This window comes from Benincasa hispida, unplaced genomic scaffold (assembly GCF_027475165.1).
Source record: "Benincasa hispida cultivar pf3 unplaced genomic scaffold, pf3_genome.v1.1 HicScf33, whole genome shotgun sequence".
NCBI lineage: Eukaryota > Viridiplantae > Streptophyta > Magnoliopsida > Cucurbitales > Cucurbitaceae > Benincasa > Benincasa hispida.
The window spans coordinates 10,509-28,524 of NW_028326415.1; the positions used below are offsets into that span (position 1 = coordinate 10,509).

An 18,016-nucleotide genomic window follows, 5' to 3' on the forward strand; every position below is an offset into this window, starting at 1 on the left:
GACCTATAGCTCAAAGTTTCAACGGTACATGAATTATTGACTAAACTCTTTATTCATGAGATCCACCATCTGTTAACTGCCAGGTACTCCACTAGAGACCGACAACTGAACTCTCCTTACTACAGATATATTATGTGTCCATCTTAACCAATCAGCAGTATGACAACCTTTCTTAAATCGCTCGTAAGTACAGCTCAGCCAATAATTGTTATGCCCCTGTAGTTACATCTAACTCCTTAAGTACCATTGAATCCTCTAATGAATATAAGTCATAGTCCTACTATGATTGATTCTTCTCTTCCAAAGAGAAGTTGTAGCCACTATGTTCAAGCCCTACCCATGAAGAAATTTCGTGACATGACTAATGATGAAGGTGGAATAAATAAAGATAACAATGAGATTTTAATAAACTATGTTATGACAGGAAAAAAATGGAACCAAACTCATGTAGTTATTGACAATGTTTTAGCATATAATGTTGCTCTTGATATTATATCTAAAAAAGAGGATTGCAAACCAAAATTTATTGAAAAATGTCGACATAGAAAAGATTGGAATCAATAGAAAGAAGCAATCGAGGCAAAATTAAACTCACTTTCAAAACGTCAAGTTTTTGTACCAATAGTGCGAACACCAAAAGGTGTTAAACATGTAGGATACAAATGGGTATTTGTAAGGAAAAGAAATGAAAATAATGAGATCACAAGATATAAAGTAAGACTAGTTGCACAAGGTTTTTCACAAAGACCTGCTATTGATTATGAGAAGATGTATTCTCCAATGGTGGATGCAATTACACTAAGATATTGGTCTTACTGTGTATGAAAGTTTGGATATGCATCTTATGGATATAGTCACAACATATTTATATGAATCTCTTGATAATGATATTCATATGAGAATCCCATAAGGATTTAAGGTACCTAAAACATATAAATCAAATTCCTAGGAATTGTATTCAATAAAGTTACAGAGATCGCTTTATGGATTGAAACAATGAAGACAAATGTGGTACAATTGTCTGAGTGGATATTTTTTGAAAGAATGATATCAAAAAAATCTAATATGTTCATGTGTTTTTATAAAGAAAACACAGTCAGGATTTACTATTATAACTGTATATCTTGATGATGTATATATAATTGGAACTCCTAAAGAGCTTTCAAAGACAATAAAATATCTTAAGAAAGAATTTAAGTTGAAAGATCTCGGAAAAACAAAATTTTGTCTTGACTTGCAAATTAAGCATTTAGCATATGGGATATTTGTTCATTAGTCAACTTATACAGAGAAAAGTTTTGAAAAGTTTTTATATGGACAAAGCACATCCATTAAATATTCCAATGGAAGTTCGTTCACTAGATGTGAAAAAAGATATATTTCGACCTCGAGATGATAATGGAGAATTTCTTGGCCCTGAAGTACCATATCCTAGTGCAATCGGTGTACTTATGTATCTTACTAATAATACAAGACCAGATATTGCATTTTCAGTAAATTTATTAGCAAAATATAGTTCTTTTATAACAAAAAGACATTGAAATAGAATTAAGCATATACTTTGTTATCTTCGAGGAACGATCGACATGGGTTTGTTTTATTCAAATAAATCAAATTTTAATCTACCTTATTATGTAAATTCTAGATATTTATCTGATTCACACAAAGGTAGATCATAAACATGTTATTTGTTCATATGTGGAGGAACTACTATATCATGACGATCAGTGAAACAGACCATAATAACCACTTTTCTCAAATCATGCTGAAATTTTTGTAATTCATGAGGCTATTCGAGAATGTGTATGGCTAAAATCAATGACTTGACAGATTCATGAAACATGTGGTTTGTCTTCTAGTAAAAATCTTTCAACGATATTATATGGAAAAGGAGGTTATATTATAGGAGATAGAACAAAACACATTTCACCAAAACTTTTCTACACTCATGATCTTGAAGAAAATGTGACATCAATATACAACGAATTTGTTCAAAAGATAACATGACGGACTTATTTATAAAATCATTATCAATCACAACATTTGGAAAATTGGTGCATACATTAGAATGCGGCGACTTAAAGATCTCAAATGATGATTTCATGAGAGAGAGTAAATATACATTATTCTTTTTAAGAATGTTAGATTATACGAAATATGTACACTTTTTCCTTCACTAGATTTTTTTTTTTACTTCAAGGAAAAAAAAAACTCCATTTTGAAAAATTCTAAGACATGAGTGTAGAAATTACAAAACAAATGAAGAAATAGATAAATTAAGATTAAAAAAAGATTTCAATTGATCTTATACTTCACTTTCATCCAATTTCAACTTTTGAAAGTTTTACTATAAGCTTGAATCAATTTTTTTTATCTTTTACCCCTCTATAGATCTTCATTAAACTTGTGTAAGAAAATTGATGAAATTTCAATGAAAAAAGAAACTAGAGCTGAGTTTTTATAGTTTCAAAAGACATTCAATCTCCACTCGTGCATTAGTCCGGTTAATTTCGTCCTTTGATATGTGTCTAAATAATTAGACAAAATTTGAAAAAGGTCAATTAAGCCAACATATTAGAAAAAATAAAAAAATCAACTATCTATTCAACACAAAATTTAAAAATTTAAGATTCTACTGACACATTTTTTCAACTCAATAAACAAATAGACACAAATTTAAAAGTTTGTGGACTACACTCTTACTTTAACTTGATATCAATAAATTTGAATATTGCATCCAAACTAATTACATGTATATGAATTTGTACCTCCTTAACGTAAAATCCTGGATTTTCCACTGTTTGGATCGACACTTTATGAGGATCCCACATTAGAAATATGAGAAAATATCATAGTTTTTATGAAATACATTGATTATTTTAGACATCATTCAATTGATTTTGAAATAAAACTCTATATTTATCTAGTAAGATTGATATAAAACAAGTTTTTCCAAGTCCAAACAAAGAAATCATAAGTTTGACTCTTTCCATATTGTTGAACTAAAAATAAAATCTAAAAGAGATCACTCTGTAGATATCTAGAAGATCCAAGAATGAAACAAGGTATTGATAATAATATTTGAAAGTAGGGTACCATTTTATTTAAAAATTTGTATATAAATGAGGAATAATATTACATACCCATTATTTTCCTCATGGTTTAAAAATGAAATTTATTGGGATAATACATTGTTAACTTGCATTAATTTACTTCCATGGCAAATCACCACACTGGTTTCTTGGGCATGTTTCTTTAGTAATGTCATTAATTTGAATTCCAGTATCATAAATCTCTCCATTTTGCCAATCCTCAGGAAGATCATATACTGCCCAATATAAATTCTCAATTTTATTGTTCTCTGAAGTTACAACTATCTTCAATTGCAATGCTCCCTCAAGTTGTTTGCTTACATCCCAAATTGCACCATAATTTCTCTTCATGCTTTCCCAATCATCTGATCCAACCTACCAAAATTTCATGAAAATTAAACAATAATAATAAACCTCAATTTCATTATTTCAAAACACTTGTTGAGTTCTAGATTAATGAACAAAAGTTTAATTTCATTGGTTTTGTGTTGAGTTTTTAAACTTACTTCAGCTATTTCAACTCTTGTTATTTCTGTTTGGCCACCTTGGTAAAGGAATTTAAGGGCCAAATAGTATGGCTTTTGGCTCCATTCTTCCACTCTCACTAACAAATTCTTGTTTCTGTATGTACATGGTATCCTGTGTGTACAACATACAAACTCACCAAAATTAGTTGATATTTTAGGGTGGGAAGTCAAAAATGCAAAAACTTTCCAAGTGTAGGAAAGACCCAAGTAAAAAAAACAAAAATCAAGGAATTTTAATGATAACGTTTTGTGAGAATTTCACGTTGGAAAATGAAAATACCTCACAATCTTTATAAGATATATTAGTGGTTACTTCTCATATTATAAATTCGTTTAATTTTAAGATAGAACCTCATGTTTATCTAATTAAGTCCAAATGGGTATTCAAATTTAAAAAATTTAGATCTAACTCGAGAATATGTTGAACCCAAAGACCCATTATTATTAGAAGGACACATGTTGAGAATCTCACATTATTGAAAAGATAAGAAGCCCTCACAGATATATTAGTAATTATTTCTATAATTCCAGGCTCCATTTGATAACGATTGCATTCTTTTTTCTCTCAAGAAACACTTGAATTCTAAAGTAGTCAAATTCTAATAACAATAACAAGTTTTTGAGAGCAACTTCTTTTAGTTTTGATCAAAACTTGGTTTTTGTAAATAAAGTTAGATACAAATCATAGAAAGTGGGTAACAAAACATAAACGTGTTATAAGTTTAGTTAATTTATCAAAATTTACAAATAATCAAATGAAGAAAGCAATAATAATGGTTAATAAATTCCCACCTCTTATATTCCACATCAACTGTGCCAAGATTGAGAAGTTGTGTAGTCTTGTTCTTTAAAGCCATTGAAGAGTATGCTTTCTGGCTGAGGACAAAGTCATATCTGTTATCATAATTTTGATCTGTTGCAATCACTTTAGTTCCAACACTGCTGCAAAATCTCTTGTCCTTGCACCTTACCTTTACAAACAAAAATATATTCCCATTTAACAAATTAAACTTATTAAACTAAAAGGTGATAAATTTTAAAGAAAAATTAAAGAATAATAAACAAATATAAATTTACCTGAAAACAGGCACCACAGCCAGCACCCTGTTTGTAAAGGGAAGGAACAACACCAGCAACATATCCATTGGATAATTCAAATGCCAATGGCCCATATCCACATGCTCCATCTACATTAACATAAGCTCTATTCAATTATTTTATTAGTCTAAATAAGCACTTTTTTCTTTTGTCAATTCAAATAGCCTTAAGTTTATAAACATACTACTTCCATTCCATCTAATCATTTTTGTTTTTTTTTTTTATCTACTTTTTATAAGTATTTCTAAAAACCAAGTAGGGTAACGAAGAGAAAAATGTTTTTAAAAATAGTTAATACAATTTTTAAAAACTAAAAATAAAAAACGAGATAGTTATCAAATAAGGTATTAACTATTCACATATTCTATCTAAACATATTTGATGACACAAAGTCCGTCAAGGTTTTAATTGAACAATGTATAAAAGTAATCGAAAAATGACACAAAATTAAAAGCTTAACCCTTACATTGAATTGGTGTATCATCGTAGTAATAAGCAATTTTGGATCGATGAACACAACGATCACAAGTAGCAGCGACAGAAGAGACAAGAAAGAAGAGAAGGCCAAGAAAAAGAGCCATTTTTTTTTTTTTTTTGGGGTAAGCAAGTAATGATAATGGTGAGAAACAAAGCAACAAGAATGATGCTTATATAGGGTTTCAAAGGTAAAAAAACATTGGATAAAAAAGGTGTGTGGTCTTCTAAAAGACTAATTGATTTTTGTATAATGATGGTTTTTATTGAAATAGGTATATTAGGATGAAAATGTTTACTATGGAAAGATTCTTTAAAGAGCATTAAGTTGGAAGTAAAAATCCATGTCTTTCTCAAACAGTGGATTCAATGGGATTTTTGTGTGCAGCTTCATACATATGGTCAAAACTCATTGGCATTAATTAATTATATGTAGCTGCACCACAATTTAACTTTAAAGGCTAATTTGTTTGAATGGTTTTGGCTGAGTTAGGCTACCTAAATTCAAACTAATTTATTTGTTAAAATACACTAATTTTGATTATTCTACTGTTAATAAATCTTAAATTTAATCTAATCTTTCACTATTTTATAGTAAATTTTTGGGCAATTTAAAAAATTATCATTAAAGTCTATGATAATTGTAATTATATCCTTTAAACTTTTAACTGTGTAAAAATTGAGCCCTCAAATTTATATGACCATAGAAATTACAAAAATTTTGATAAATGTAATGGTGCAATTTTTGTTATTTGAGGCCTGGGGGTCTAAATTTTACTACTATTATAAGTTTGAGGGTTCAATTTTAACACGTGAATAGGTTTGAGAGCTCAATTTTTACAATTGAAAGTATAAAGATTCATTCAATTACAACTACCACCATAATTTTGGAGTGATTTTTGCAATTTGTCCTAATGTTTTTCTACAATATTTTATTACCGATTAATTAGCATTTTCTCTATTGGAATTTTTTACTAACAATAATAATTATTATTTAACCAATTTTAAAAAACATTAACTTCATGAACTAACTTTGAATTTTTGGAATGATTAAATTTAAATTCATGAATGACTAAATTTAAGATTTATAAAAAGTTCATGAACTAACATTGGATTTTTGGAATTAGAAGGACTAAAATTGAACAACTCAAAAGTACATGAACTAGTAGTATTTTAATCTAATTTTTTGTTGTGTTCTTACTCTCTTATTATTTTTCTTCAACTTGGGGCACTATAAGAAATTTGATTTTTTCCAACAAAAAGAAAGTAATCCTCGGAAAAAGCTGGAAAAGTGGTGGAAAAATCTTTCTCGACGTTTTTTGTAGGGTCACCAATATCATCGGTAGAGGATCATTAGGAAAGGGTTTTTTTCGATGCCATCGTCAAAATTACTCTCGATGAAGTTTGGAATGGTAGATTTGAGAGGCCATCCTAACGTTGTTTTTCGGGCGTCCAAAAAGATATCTATCTCGATGACAGAAATATAGTAAATAAGAGTCGATAGGACTTGCGTCGACAAAGGGTCAAAGTTTGGTTTTTGCCGACGTAAAAAATGAATAGTTTAGCATCGAAAGAAATTACCACTCCCAACCCTATTGCAAAATAGAGCTGAGAAGCATACGCATACCCTCTTCCGGGCCTATCTTGGAATAGTGTTGGTTAGTGTCTCAAAAAGATGTCGTTGGGACAAGCTTTGCCGACGCCAATCCCAATATGACGTCGGTAGATGTCAAACTTTCAATATATATTGTTTTTCTAAATTATGGAAACTCAAACCTAATGTGTGGCCCTTAAAGTTTATTTGGAATTTTTTATTCAATTTTATATTTATTATGTGATAATGTCAAAATTTAGAAATGGTTAGTTTTTAAGATAAAAAAAAAAAAAAAAAAAACACTTTTAAGGAGGCCATTTGGGACAAGCGTTATCATCAAAATATAATAACCACCTTTTGCTACGGTAAAAACTATTTCAAAACCTCCAATTATTTATAGTCAATACTATTTCAAAACCCCCATTTGCTATCGTATTTACTATTTACGGTAGTTTTTACATTTAAATTTATCATTTTTTTATTATTTGCTACAGTATTTAATATTTCCTTCTCATACTAAAACAGTTAATACCTCAAACACATACTATTATAACTCAAACTAAAATAATCTACACTCCAAACACAAATTATCATAACTCAATTATAATAATCTAAGACTATATTAACTAATTCATTGCCCCAGAACGTCCCCTAAGTAGTTTATTGAAAAAATCCCTTTTTTTTTTCTTTTTTAGGTAGGGTGAATAAAGTTTTGACTGTTGAAATATTTATGAAAGATTTTATTTAATCAATTGTGAAAGGAGCAAATTATGTTAAATAATTTTAAACTTCTGTAATAATCTTCCATAATTTTTTTATTTAGGCTATTTTGGGCACATGATCACATTAGAAAAATACTAGAAAGATTTTTAATGGTTTTTCTCTCATTTTCTCTCACTCCCTCTCTTGATTTTTCTTCTCGTTTTTCTCTTTTTCTCCTATAACGGATCATCAAGCAATCAATCATTCATGAGCTTTTGTAATTATAATTGGGTCAAATGTTCGTTTTATCTCTATAATTACATCTTGCATCTTATGTATCATTGGTCCTCTAATGAACAATATATGATCCAATCATAAATAAAGTCTCTCTCAGGCCAGTGTAAAGGTGGCATCATTCTTCAAGTCTTGAATTAGCATATAAGAAAACTACTCATCTACTTAGCTTATGTGGGAAGGAATGTTGAAGTTCATCTTGTAAAATTACTTCCCTAACTCCCTATTTGGTCAAGTTCCCAAAATTGGTTGGCTTATTGAATCGATTACTTGGATCATTCTCATCAATGCAAATAAAAAGACGAGCCCTCACAGTTTATAACTCACTCATGATTTAGATTGAGTCGCAGATGATCATCTTGTGAAATATTAATCTCTTCAATTAACGGATTTATAAAGATAAATTATATATTTTGTAGTCTAGTCTTTTATAAATTCTTTGTATAAGATACCCCCAATCTCATATCTCAATATGAACGATTTGAATCAATTCATTTGTAATAATTACAAAGTGGGTCGTATCTATTGTATCACTTGAACAAGACACCCAACCTTATCCATATATTATAAAGTTTTTAGGTTATTTCTTGAATATGATTCACCCGTATATCAATCACTTACCATTCAAGATTGCCTTAGATTTTTACTATTAAAGGATAGTTTGATATTCCATATTAAAATAATTAAATAACAAATTAAATAGGAGGGTTTGGGGCATAAGTTACAAACAAAAATAAAATTGGGGAGTAAGATTATTAATGAGAGGAATTAATAATTTTTTAAAAAACCAAATATTAACGATTATTTTTTTAGGAAAATAAAGATTAAATATTAGAGACAAAAATAGACAACCAAAACTAGAGGAAAAATAACAATGTTATTCATGAATTAAAAGATTTATATATTTAATCATTTTTTAATAAATTAATCATTTGACAATATTGTCATATCCCCAAATTTAAGTTAATGGGAGAGGCCATAATGTTGGCATTTATGCTCTAAAGCCTTGTAATTAATTTATCATGTAATAATTATTTAATTTAGGGGTCTTTCATAGGATGATCATATGTGACTCATCTTAATCTTGAGTGAGTTATTAACTCTTATTTGTGAGAGCTCGTCCTTTGATTTGCATGGTTGAAAGTAGCCCAAGTCATTGACTCAACATATCTACTGTTTTAGGGACTTGATCAAATAGGGAGTTGGAATATAATTTTGCAAGATGGAATTCATTCATTTCCATATAGAGAATGTAGATGAGTGGTTCTCTTAAATACTGATTTTGGGACTTAAACAATGGGGCTCCACCCTCTCATTTGCCTGAGAGGGACTCGATTTATTATTAGACTATAAATAAATTGTTCATCAAAGGATTAATAGTATTTAAGAAGATAAAGATAATTGTAGGGGTAAATTGGACATTTGACCCAGCTGTATTACAAATAACCCATATATCCATGGACGCAAGTTGTCCTATAATGTATAAGAGTAGGGATCAACAGTGTTGAAAGATAATATGAAGTTTTCAAATTAATGGGTTAAATTAGAAAAAAAGTTATATATCTATTGTATTATATACCATTAATGTTATATATAAGTATTAATGTATTAAAATACATTATTTATAAAGCTAATTTAAATGAGATTCATTTTAGAACTATAATATGAGCTAATCAAATTATTTGAATATGATTCACATAATTAGATATTTCTATTTTAATATGAGACATTAAAATATTAATACCTTGAACTGGAGGAGTAATGATCCTTCTTTGTCTACCCTTAGCTAAGGTATACTCACTCAAACCAGGCTATATATTAGTTGTCTCCTCTTGTTCCCCTGCTTCTTCCTCCACTTCTTCTAAATCATTAGGTAGATTAGGCTCTGTTGGTTGCTCAGTAGTTATATCCACCTCAATTCCTGTGGTGGAAGGCTCAACTTCATCCTCTAGTTTATCTTTCTTTTGCATAAACATCTCTCATTCTCTGAAAGTTATGTCTCAACTAATGATGAATCTTTTCTCTACTGGATGTCACATCTTAAATCCTTTAACTCCCTCAATGAAACCTACAAACATATACTTAGCAACCTTGACTTTCAACTTTTCCTTATTTTGGTGTACAAACCCCACACACACAAATATTTTAAGGTTGTCCAGATTAGAAGGTTGATTAGACCACTTCTTCTCTGGGGTAAGTAGCTCTGGGGATGTGTGTGGGCACATGTTTAGGGTGTAGACAATGTAGGTTGCAACTTTGGCCCAAAATTTTTCACCTAGAAAAGCATTAGACGACAAACATCTTACCCTTTTCATTATTGTTCTATTTAACCTCTCAGAAACCTCATTCTGTTGAGGTGTGTACCTCACAGTCCTATGTCTAGTTATTTCATTATCATTACAAAACTTATCAAAGTCTTCATTACAAAATTTAAACCCATTATCAGTTCTAAAATACTTTAATATTTTAGATGTTTGAGTCTCTATCATAATTTTCCATTCTTTAAACATCCCAAAGACTTGATCCTTAGTTTTTAAGAAGTATATCTAACTTTTCCTAAAGTTATCATCTGTTAAGATTAGAAAATACTTGAACCACTAAGACTTGGAGTAGGGGATGGCCCCACAGGCCAGAATGACATAATCAAGTATTCCTTTGGTGGTATGTTGAGACTTTGTGAAGCTCTGCCTGGTTGCTTTCTCTATAATGTAGTGTTCACAAAAGGAGAGTTGTTCAGTGATTCCTTTGGGAAAAATTCCTTGTTTAGACAAAGCTTGCATGCATTTAGCACTAATGTGGGATAATCATTTGTGCCATAAATCTGCTTCTGTCAAGCTTGTTGTAGAAATAGCATAGACTTCAGTTATCATTTCTACTCCTCTTACAATATAAAGTTCATTCACCTTTTCTCCAACCAAGACCACCTTAGAATCCTTGATAACTTCTAGGATTCCATTCTTTCCCCCTACATTCACACCCTATGGAGTCTAGCATACCAAGAGACATCAAGTTTCTCTTCAGTAAAGGTACATGTCTTGGTGATGAGAATGAAGCTTTTGTTTTGTTGAACTTTCTACTTGAAGCCTATAAGGAGGTAAAGAATACTTTGAAGTATGGCAAGGAATCAATCACCACTGATGTGATAATTTCAGCATTGAGAACTAGACAGTTGGAGCTTCAAACCGTCAAGAAGGAATAACCTAATATAGAAAGACTGTTTGTCAAAGAGAGGACACCTAATGAGAAGAAAGGACACCTAATGAGAGATTGTTACAGTTTGAAAAGAAAAAATCAAGAGAAAGAGAAGGATCGGAAAGGGAAACAGCCTGAAGCCTCAATGGTTAAAGGATCATACTTCTATTTTGATGTCTTAGCCTCTATAAGAAACAAAACCAACAAAATCAGTCCTCTAGGGAAGCATGATTGGGTACTTGACTTAAGTTATACCTATCATATGACACCTTTTAGACCCTAGTTTAATATCTATAAGGATGTGGATGGAGAATGAATGTACATGGGGACCAATGAAGCCTGTAAAATCAAGGGAATTGGTTTGGTATCCTTAAAATTAAAGATGGAACAATCAAACTTCCTTTTCACCAAAGATTTTGAACTCAGAAACCATCTTCTTAAATTCATCCAAATTTTCAAATAGAGTTTTTACAGAATCCATCTTGAATGTGAAGAATTTATCTCTTAAGAACATCTTGTTCGGTAGATCCTTTGATGCATAAAGACTTTCCAGCTTGATCCACATCTTATAAACTGTGTCTTGGTCGATTACTTGTCCCAAAATATTGTCACTAAGGTTAAGGACTAATGTTCTATAAGCTGTAAGTTCCATATCGTCCCTTTCATGAGCTGTTATTGTAGATGGCAGAGTAGATAGGTCTAAGAGGGCTTTGTGGGCTTTCTATTATCCAAGAATTGCCTTGATTTTGAATTTTCATAGGCCAAAATCACCCTATCTATCAAACTTCTCTATCTCACATCTTGCAACAACCATTTTCTAACCAGAAAACTTAATCTTAAAATGTCAAGAAATGTCTTCTTATAAATCTTGATGCTCTAAGAAAAGGTTTCCTTTATAATCCAAGCTCTGATACCATTTTTGTTGGGTTAAATTTAATTTCCAGGCCCAAAGAATGAAACGCTAAATCTTAAGCTGATAAATATAAGATTTGTAATGAAAAGTTGGTGAAGAACTTGGTTGATATTAAGCCCCGAAACTTGAGCTATCTCTCCATACATGTATGGTTAAGATTTTATCTTCAGCCGATCACATTACTCTACTTTGAGAAGAATGCATTCAGGTAAAACTCTTTTTCTCTTCTCTCCCAATTCTCTCTATTTCTTTCTCTTTCTCAGATTAATTTGCTCGTAAATCTGATGTTCTTTTAGTTTGATTTGTGCAGAAATATATTGAAGAATCGAAAAAATAATGAAGAGAAAGAGGATGAACACAATAGTTATCGTTGAATTTTGGAAAAATATTAAAAGTGTAGTTTGTCCCACATCGGTTAAGTTGAAAAATGAGGATGGACTCCAAGCCTATAAAAGAAGCCTATGCTTGTAGTTTCAAATTGTCTCAGTTAGAAACACATTAAGCTTAGTGTGCTAACTCTAATTAAATTCCTTTTGTATTCTCCAGATGAAGAGTGGAAAAAAGATGTGAGTAGTTAAAAGTTTTGAGAGAGTGCTTTTGTAATTGGGATCAAGAGAGGGAATTGTTTTGTTTGATTGTAATAATCTTTCACATAGTGGATTTCTTTCTGGTTGTTTTACTGCTTTCTTTTAATTTCAAAATGGGATATTTTGTTTCCAACAAAGTGGTATAAGAGCGAATATCCGAGTATGCTCTGTAAATAGTGTGGGTCATTCACTATTTACTAATTTTCTAGGAGCGAAGCAAATGTGTCTCAAGCTTTATGAGTTCAATAATGTTTGATGTGGAGAAATTTGTGGAATGATCAACTTTGGCTATTAATGTATTATAGATTACACAAGTGCACGTTAAACGGTGATGGTGTTCCAATGCAGTTTCGAAATGTTTCCAACAGAGGTTTAAAAAGGAGAGTCTTCGAGTAGAAGATAGGCTGGTGAGCATATGGACTATATGACACACGAAAATTAGTACAGGTTTATCAAAGGGCTCTAGATCGGATGCTGACAGTGTCTTTCTTGTCAGAGGAGATGGTGACTTCCTTTGAAAAAGAAAAAAATTCATCCTTGTGGTATATCTGCTTTATCATGATAGAGGATGTGTTGTTAGCAGTTCCACAAGTTTCCACATGTGCATTCACTTGGCAGTTATGTAAAGTGTGTGGTGGAAGTTATGTTGATGGTTGAAGGACCTCTAGGTGAGCCAAATAGATGGAAGTTGCACTATCAATATCAACAAGGTTTGTCGACATGTGACAAAAAAGGAAAATCTTGGGAGGTGATATTCCAGGTGGTCTACTATTCATGGTGAAGTAGGTTATAGTTCTCTTATTTGAGAATTATGATTGTCGGTGAAGACAATGGATGTTATAGAAGCTGTGGATTCTTCAGATATCTTGGGGTTTTGGCAAAATATTAGATGTGCTAACTCTAATTAAATTCCTTTTATATTCTCTAGTTGGAAAGTGGGAAAAAGATGTGAGTAGTTAAAAGCTTTGAAAGAGTGCTCTTGTAATTAGGATTAGGGGAAAGAATTGTTTTGTGTGATTGTAACAATTTTTCACATAGTGGATTTCTTTTTGGTAGGTCATGGTTTCTCTTCGAGTTGGGAGTTTTCCACGTAAATTCTTGTGTTTCTAATTTTACTGCTTTCTTTTAATTTCTCTGTTATTTTTTTGCTTATTCTTGAGGTAAACATGGGAGGTTTTTCCCAACATAGTAGTATCAGAGCACCAAATTCGTAGTTTCTTGAAGGTCTAAGTATGCTCTGTGGTTGCAGCTTTGTCTGAGCTTTCACATCAGAAAAGAATTCTTGAAATGGGCTGCAGTATTGTAAATAGTTTGGGTCATTCACTATTTGCTGATTTGCTAGGAGTGAAGCAGATGTGTCTTAAGCTTTATGAGTCCAATAAAGTTTGATGTAGAGAAATTTGTAGAATGATGAACTTTGGCTTTTGGAAAATGCAAGTCAAGGATGTATTAATGCAATATGGATTACACAAGTGCATGTTAAGCGGTGATGGTGTTCTAGTGCATTTTTGGAGTAATTCCAACAGAGATCTGAAAAGGAGAGTTTTCGAGAAGATGGTAGGCTACTGAGCATACGGACAATCTGGACACATGAAAATTAGAGCAGGTTCGTCAAAGGGCTCTAGATCAGATGCTGACGGTGTCTTTCTTGTCAGAGGAGACGGTGACTTACTTTGAAGAAGATAGAATTCATCCTTGGGGTATATCCGGTTTACCATGATAAAGGATGTGATGTAGCAGTTCTACAAGTTTGCACATGGGCATTAACTTAGCAGTTATGCAAGATGTGTGGTGGAAGTTATTTCGATGGTTGAAGGACCTCCAGGTGAGCCAAGTAGATGGATGTTGCACTATGAATATCAACAAGGTTTGTCGACATATGACGAAAAAAGAAAATCTTAGGAGGTGATATTCCAAATGGTCTACTATTCACGGTGAAGTATCTTATAGTTCTCTTATTTGAGAATTATGATTGTCGGTGAAGACAATGGATGTTGTAGGTTGTAGAAGCTGTGGATTCTTCAAATATCGTGGGGTTTTGGCAAAATATTAGAAGTGCAGTTTGTCCCACAATGGTTAAATTGATAAATGGGGATAGACTCCAAGCCTATAAAAGGAGTCTATGCCTCTAATTTTAAGCTGACCCCGTTAGAAACACTTTAAGCTTAGTGTGCTAACTCTAATTAAATTCCTTTTGTTTTCTCTAGTTGAAAAGTGGGAAAAAGATGTGAGTAGTTAAAAGCTTTGAGAGAGTGCTCTTGTAATTGGGATCAGGGGAAAGAATTGTTCTGTGTGATTGTAATAATTTTTCACATAGTGGATTTCTTTCTGATAGGTCGTGGTTTCTTTTCGAGTTGGGAGTTTTCCACGTAAATTCTTGTGTTTCTAGTTTTACTACTTTCTTTTAATTTCTCTATTATTTTTCTGCTTATTCTTGAGGTAAACATGTAAAGTTTTTCCCAACACAATGGTATCAGAGCATCAGATTCGTAGTTTCTTGAACGTCTGAGTATGCTCTGTGGTTGCAGCTTTGTATGAGCTTTTACATCAGAAAAGAATTCTTGAAATGAGTTATGGTATTGTAAATAGTGTGGGTCATTCACTATTTGCTGATTTGCTAGGATTGAAGCAGATGTGTCTCAAGCTTTATGAGTCCACTAAAGTTTGATATGGAGAAATTTGTGGAATGATCAACTTTGGCTTTTGGCAAATGCAAGCCAAGGATGTATTAATGAAATTTAGATTACACAAGTGGTGATGGTGTTCTAGTGTAGTTTTGGAGTGATTCCAATAGTGGTCTAAAAAGGAGAGTCTTCGAGAAGAAGATAGGCTGTTGAGCATACGGACAATCTGGACACATGAAAATTAGAGCAAGATCGTCAAAGGGTTCTAGATCAGATGCTGACGGTGTCTTTCTTGTCAGAGGAGATGGTGACTTACTTTGAAGAAGACGGAATTCATCCTCGTGATATATCCGATTTACCATGATAGAGGATGTGATGTTAGTAGTTTCACAAGTTTACACATGGGCATTAACTTGGCGGTTATGCAAGATGTGTGGTGGAAGTTATGTCGATGGCTAAAGGACTTCCAGATGAGCCAAGTAGATGGAAGTTGCACCATGAATATTAACAAGGTTTGTCGACATGTGACGAAAAAGGAAAATCTTGGGAGGTAATATTCCAAGTGGTCTACTTTTCTTAGTGAAATAGGTTATAGTTCTCTTATTTGAGAATTATGATTGTCGATGAAGACAATGGATATTGTAGAAGCTATGGATTCTTCAAATATCTTGCCAAGGTGGAATTTGTTGGGTTTTGGCAAAATATTAGAAGTGCAGTTTGTCCCATATCGATTAAATTGAAAAATGAGGATAGGCTTCAAGCCTATAAAAGGAGTTTATGCTCTAGTTTCAAGTTGCCCCAGTTAGAAATATTTTAAGCCTGGTGTACTAACTCTAATTAAATTCCTTTTATATTCTCTGATTGGAAAGTGAGAAAAATATGTGAGTAATTAAAAGTTTTGAAATAGTGCTCTTGTAATTGAGATTTAAATCACAAAGTGGATTTCATTTTGGTAGGCTGTGATTTCATTTCTCAGGTTTTTTTCCAACAGTTATGTGGTTTGGTAAAGAGAGCCTACATCCACGGAAGAATCCTTTCTTTTTCTACTTGAAGATTGTTTACACTAGCTTTCTTTTTACAAAATGTGTATGTTAATATCTATTTATATGTGTAATGAGTCTGATTGTGAATATTTATTGTATAATCAGTTATAAAATAGGAACAGATTTGTTAGCTAAAAAATAAACTAGGTGTTGGAATATGTTAAGATTAAAAAATCGTCATAAGAAGAAGGCACAACACCAGCTACATATCCATTGGATAATTCAAATGCCAATGAGCCATTAACCAAATGCTCCATCTACATTAATACATTGAAATAATTAACCATTTACATATCATTCCTACACCTTTGAACGACACAAAATTATCCAATAAAAACTTAATTTAACAATGAAAAATGCAGTAAAAAGCCTATGTTTATGTTCAATAGGTTTATCATCATTGTAATAAGCAGCTTTAGAAGGCTGCAGCAGAAGAGGCAAAAAAGAAGAGAAGAGGAAGGTGGAGAGCCATTTTTCTTTTTCTTTTGTAAGCAAATGTTAGGTCCTGAGAAATAAAGCAATGAGGAATGATGATTATATAAACTTTCAAAGGTGAAAAACAATGTATATAGAAGGCAAACACCTTTTGAGAGGCCAATTGATTTTTGAAGACTTTAAATTGGTTTTATTTAATTATTATCTTTATTATAATTATTATTTATTTATTTTCCTGGGAGATTGGTTAAAAAAACATTAGGGCAAAATAAATTAATAATGCATTCTTTTTCCTTTCCTAAATTTTTTTTCTCATTATATCTTTTTAGTAAAATTTTTAATAAATCATATACTATATTTATAATAGACATCTAAAGGGAGATTGTTATAAACATTCAAACTAAGAATATTTCAATCAGATTCTACTACATTTATAGATTACATATTCATCTTTTAATCTCCTTATTTTCTCTCAACTCTGTCTCCTATTTATATTGGTTTTTGTAACCATTCTCTCTTATAATGTTACAAATAGAGGATGTTTGTAAATATTACGTAAGTAGAGAAATAACATTTGATCTAGGAAAGCCTTCTAATTTAAAGTTGGAAAGTTTTTTCCTCTTCCTTAAAGAGCCTATTGTGTTTAGTTATAGAGTTTCGTGGTAGATTGATGAACACTACCTAATGGCAGTCCACGATCAAGGCATCATGAGGGCAGTGGGAATTGATCTCGAATTGGACCATATGGTGGTGTGTCCCCGAATGTGCAGTGAACAAATAAATGATCGACGGTTGTTGAGTTGCTTCAACAGAGAATACACCAATTTGGACCAAGGTTTTATGTTTTTTAAAGTTAAAGTTTACGATCACTACTTCTAACTATAGTTTTCTAGCATGTTTTTTCATTATTTCCGGCTTTTGAAACTCTTGCTGAATCCACCCTCTCGAATCAAGTGATTGAGATGGGTTACCTCTGGAAAACATTTCTTCCAAAGAAATGTAAATTCTTCATATGGACCCTTCTGCATAAGGGCCTTAATACCATCGACAGATGTCAAACCCGAGCTCCTAATTTATTACTCAACCTGAACTGGTATATTTTATATAAAAATCACTGTGAATCTACCGAACATATTTTCAGTAGTTGTTCCTTCACCCAACAGTTCTAGCATAAGCTAAATATGGTGGTGGCTCATCCCCTTCCCAATACTTTAAATGACAATACTTTATGTGCTTATATGGATCCTATTATATGAATAATATCATAAAAAAAAATCAGAAAATATATAGTTTGATATACCAAAAAGAGTCTGAGCCCAACGACTTCACATTGTCTCCTTAAGACAATTTTACTCACTCTAATGTCTGAGTTTCATAAGTAATTGTCTCCCATGATAGAACAGATTAACTTTCCTACCCTATTTACAAGATCCAACGAACT

General features: G+C 31.7%; 1 protein-coding gene across 1 annotated transcript; it reads right to left on the bottom strand.

The window, feature by feature from the left end:
- Positions 1–3,075: 3,075 nt before the first annotated feature.
- On the bottom strand, positions 3,076–5,327 carry LOC120078629 (expansin-like A3). The gene is made up of 5 exons (XM_039032916.2): positions 5,184–5,327; positions 4,697–4,806; positions 4,412–4,590; positions 3,599–3,731; positions 3,076–3,467 (listed from the first exon to the last, which is right to left on the bottom strand). Exons 1-5 carry the CDS (start codon positions 5,296–5,298, stop codon positions 3,210–3,212), a joined length of 795 nt encoding a protein of 264 aa, XP_038888844.1. The 5' UTR covers positions 5,299–5,327; the 3' UTR covers positions 3,076–3,209.
- Positions 5,328–18,016: the final 12,689 nt, after the last annotated feature.